General features: G+C 48.2%; 1 protein-coding gene across 2 annotated transcripts; it reads right to left on the reverse strand.

Annotated features, from left to right (window-relative positions):
- Positions 1 to 533: 533 nt before the first annotated feature.
- LOC112153943 lies at positions 534 to 3014 on the reverse strand. 2 transcript variants are annotated; one of them, XM_024284419.2, is made up of 6 exons: positions 2873 to 3014; positions 2547 to 2689; positions 2317 to 2474; positions 2143 to 2253; positions 1905 to 2036; positions 534 to 1829 (listed from the first exon to the last, which is right to left on the reverse strand). In XM_024284419.2, coding segments are annotated over exons 1-6 (735 nt in total). In that variant the 5' UTR covers positions 2875 to 3014; the 3' UTR covers positions 534 to 1640. The 2 variants fall into 2 exon arrangements, with proteins under 2 accessions (XP_024140187.1, XP_036073069.1); XM_036217176.1 differs by lacking the exon at positions 2873 to 3014 and having other exon boundaries at positions 2547 to 2816.
- Between the last annotated feature and the right edge of the window lie 1204 nt (positions 3015 to 4218).

A 4218-nucleotide genomic window follows, 5' to 3' on the forward strand; every position in this document is an offset into this window, starting at 1 on the left:
CGTCGTGTTGTGGTAGCTCCTATCCTCCCGCAACTCACGCCGTCACTGCAGCACTGAATCACACTGTCCTCCTTTAAGGTCAACTCGCTCGCGTTCAACTCGTGTTCAACTCGTGTTTAACTCGTGTTCAACTCGCGTTCAACTCGTGTTCAACTCGTGTTCAACTCGTGTTCAACTCGTGTTCAACTTGCGTTCAACTCGCGTTCAACTCGCGTTCAACTCGCGTTCATCTCGTGTTCATCTCGTGTTCAACTCATATTTAACTCGTGTTTAACTCGTGTTCAACTCGCGTTCAACTCGTGTTCAACTCGCGTTCAACTCGTGTTCAACTCGCGTTCAACTCGCGTTCAACTCGCATTCATCTCGTGTTCAACTCGTGTTCAACTCGTGTTCAACTCATGTTTAACTCGTGTTCAACTCGTGTTCAACTCGTGTTCAACTCATGTTTAACTCATGTTCAACTCGTGTTCAACTCGTGTTCAGCTCGTGTTCAACTCGTGTTCAACTCGTGTTCAACTCATGTTTAACTCGTGTTCAACTCGTGTTCAACTCGTGTTCAACTCGTGTTCAACTCGTGTTCAGCTCGTGTTCATCTCGTGTTCATCTCGTGTTCAACTCGTGTTCAACTCATGTTTAACTCGTGTTTAACTCGTGTTCAACTCGTGTTCAGCTCACGTTCAGCTCGGTCAGCAGTGGATCATCCCTTCTGAGGCCCAAAAGGAAAAGCCAACGGCGCCAAAAGCCGCGAGCAGTGTCTGCGTTGCAGGGCTTGCTTGACTAACGTCGTTCCTGATTGGCCGTTGATCAACAGCTAGATACCCCAACAGCTAGATACCCCACGTAGAGATTGGGGAACCTGCTGATACGTTCAAGTGCTGCTCAAACTTTAGAGCTACTTATAACTAAACAAAACACATCGATGAAACTAAAACATTTATGCATAACCAATTTGCACCTAGGTTACAATAAACTTTGATCTGAACATGAAGCTGACTGTCATTAATCTAGAAAAACACCCTCTCTGAACACAGAAAGTCAATAAATAATCAATAAATATCAATCAATAAATAATAGCTTCATAAATAAAGTTGATAAATATTTCTATAAATAGTAAACAAAAGTTTCAAAGTGAAAGTCTTTGAGAATCAGACGATAAACGTTTCAGTCCAGCAGACGTTCAGGAGACTCCTCCTGAAATCAGGAAGCTGCAGTTCCTGCTGCCCTTTCACAATAAAAGCTTACGGTCTGGGGAACGTTTTCCTCTGAAAACGGCTGGAATGAAGCAGGAGGTGCAGACGCTCCACATCTCCTCCTCTGCAGCTCAGGCAGGAGGAGCAGGACTGGAGCAGGAGGTGCTGGATCCTCTGCTCCTCCTCCTCTGCAGCAGAAGGAGCTGCTGGCAGTCCGGAGCAGGTCCAGACCTGCAGAACTTCCAGCCTCGCTCTTTTCTTCTGTTCCTGGAAAGTTCTGGCGTGTTTGTCCTGCGGCCGCATTCCTGCTGCTAATCCTTCACTGAAACGGCACCGCGGCGTGATCCAGATCTGATCCAGGTCTCGGGGAGAGATAAGGACGTGTTCCTGCAGCTCGTCTGATCCTTCCTACAGCCTCTTTACCTGGGCTGGAAGTGGGCGGGGCTTCCTTCAGAGGTGCGGCCTGTAGGCGGCGAGTGCTCTAAAGCTGCGGCTCAGGTCATGGCAGAAGGAGCGCAGCTGCGTGAGCACGGCGTGCGCCGCCACCTGGACCGTGTAGCTGTCGGTGAGCCGGGCCTCCAGGTCCGAGCCGCGGTTCTGCTCCGAAGCGTCGCCTCGGATCAGAGCCGCCTCCTTCAGCTGGAAGACAAACAGCGGTGACCCATGGAGTGTGGGGGGTGGGGTGGGGGGGGTGGTTGCAGGTGTGGGCGGTACCTTCATGATGTGGGCCAGCAGGTCCCGCAGATCCGCTTTCAGCTCCTCCAAACCGGACAGCCTGCCGGACAGAACCGCCAGCAGGTTCTGGTGCAGCTGGACCCCCCCAGCCATGCGGCTCACACAGGTGTCCTGCAGGGACCACAAACACGCCCCCTTTAACAACCCCCCATCTTAACCACCCCACCCCCACCCCGGAGCCCACCAGAACCCTCAATCTGCCCCCATGCAGACCTACCAGGGGGAAGTTCTCCGATACCGGCTTCAGGACCGGGGGGGCGGGGATGTGCAGGGACAGGGTCAGCAGGTGGAGGTTCAGGTTCTGGACGGGGGGGTCCAGAGTGAAGCCCTGAAGAGGAGCTTCTGTCAGTCACCTGGGCTAAAGGAGCGCAGCCAATCAGAGCAGACTTACCTGCGCGCTGACGGCGGCGCTGTAGGCGGGGGGGACCCCCTCCAGGATCTTCCCCACCAGAGTCCTCGCGCCCTCCACTGCCTCCCGGAAGGAGGGAGGGGCGCCGGGAGCTGCCGTGACTGCGGCCGCGAACAGGAAGCCGCGCAGCAGGATCAGAGCTGGGGGGTCAGAGTGTCAGCATCAGGTCAGCGGGTCCCGCCCCCCAACCCCCTGCCCAGGTGGACACCTACCTGTGGAGCCGTTCATGTCTGTCAGGGCGGTGCGCGTGTGCGTGTCCGTGCGGCTCCGCAGCTTCTCGTTCGGCTTCCATCGGGGCCGGACTGCTGCTTTTATAGGCGCCCACCGCGCGCGCGCGCGTGTCCGCGGGGTTTTCCTGTCAGACCGAGTCACGATAAAAACCCGGAGTTACGAAGCTCCAGTGCGTCACGGCGCCGCGCGCACACCGAGCCAGCCAGGTAAGGCACGTGACCGCTCACCTGCGTTTGCGCTGTTCAACACAAGCTCTGTGACGTCACGAGGGTTTGAAGGACAAGCTTTAAATAAAGTTATTACGTACATTTCCGGTCAACTCCTGATGAATTCTGGGAGGAAAGTTTCTCTTGTGAAGAGTCACTGAGCAGAACCGAAGAACCAGACCGGATGGTTCGGAGGGTTTGGACCTCTCCTGGTTCTGAGGCAGCTGGAGGAGAGCTGGCATCTGATTGGAACGAAGGATGCATCGATACAGTTCTCTCACGGTTCGATAGTATTGAGTAAGAAACAAAATCCATCAATTCCACAGATGATTTATTTTACAGACAGAAGTACCATCAGAAACATTCAGATTCTTTCAAGCATTTATGGCAGAATCACATTTAAATAAAACTCTTGTAAACATTATCATGAACTGCAACATTTTAATCCGTTCTCTTGAGTTTTAACAGAACAAGTTTGCAGAATTTGAGCACATTTTAAATTGAAATGAGACCTCCACAGTCGGTCAGTCACAGCAATGAAGAACGATTACGTGGCCTTCAACTTGTTCCTAAGCTGTGGTGTAGCTCCGATTCTGCTCAAATTCCTGATCTTTTACTTTTCATCTAATTTTTTGTTATTATAATCATTTTTTGAATACATGAATGAATACAATCTGCACACATTGTATTTTTATTAGAATATTTTGATTGTTTTTAACTAATGAAGATGATTTACTTAGTACTTTTTGTATTTTTATAATTCTTTGATAAATACAATCTGTACTAATTGTCTTTTTAATGAGAATATTGAGATTTTTACTTCATTAGCAAATGAAGAAGATTTACTTATTACTTTTTGTATCATCATAATTCTTTGAAAACAATCTGCAGTCTTTTTGTTTTCAATGAGAATATTACATTATTGTTACAGATTAATATAATTTATCTGTTGTGGATGCTTTGAAATTTGATTACATCAATGATATTAATTATCATTAATAGCCTGAATCTATTAATATTCAATTCAATTTTATTTATATAGCCCAAAATCACAAAGAGATTTGCCTCATTGGGCTTGAAAATATAAACAATTGTTAAAAACTAAACAGACTAAATAAACTGGTTATCCCTGCCCTTAGACCCTCCCTCCCGGTAAGGAAAAACTCCTAAAAAACCTGAGTCAGGAAAAAAGAAGAAACCTTAGGGATTCCCACATGAAGGAGAGATCCTATCCCAGGACGGACAGGAGATACCAGAACTGTTAAAGAAAGATTAGCTTCTACAACTACGAATCTAAGAGTTCATTCAGATAAAGCTGAGGGACGAGTGATGATGAAGATGATATTAAGTCCTGAGCCAGATGTTGATAATTGATGTATAGGAAATGGTCGAGTCGGGTGGATTATATAAGTTTGCTTCCTTTCAAGCGATCTACTTGTCATTCATT

This window comes from Oryzias melastigma, linkage group LG19 (genome assembly GCF_002922805.2).
Source record: "Oryzias melastigma strain HK-1 linkage group LG19, ASM292280v2, whole genome shotgun sequence".
In the NCBI taxonomy this organism is placed as follows: Eukaryota; Metazoa; Chordata; class Actinopteri; order Beloniformes; family Adrianichthyidae; genus Oryzias; species Oryzias melastigma.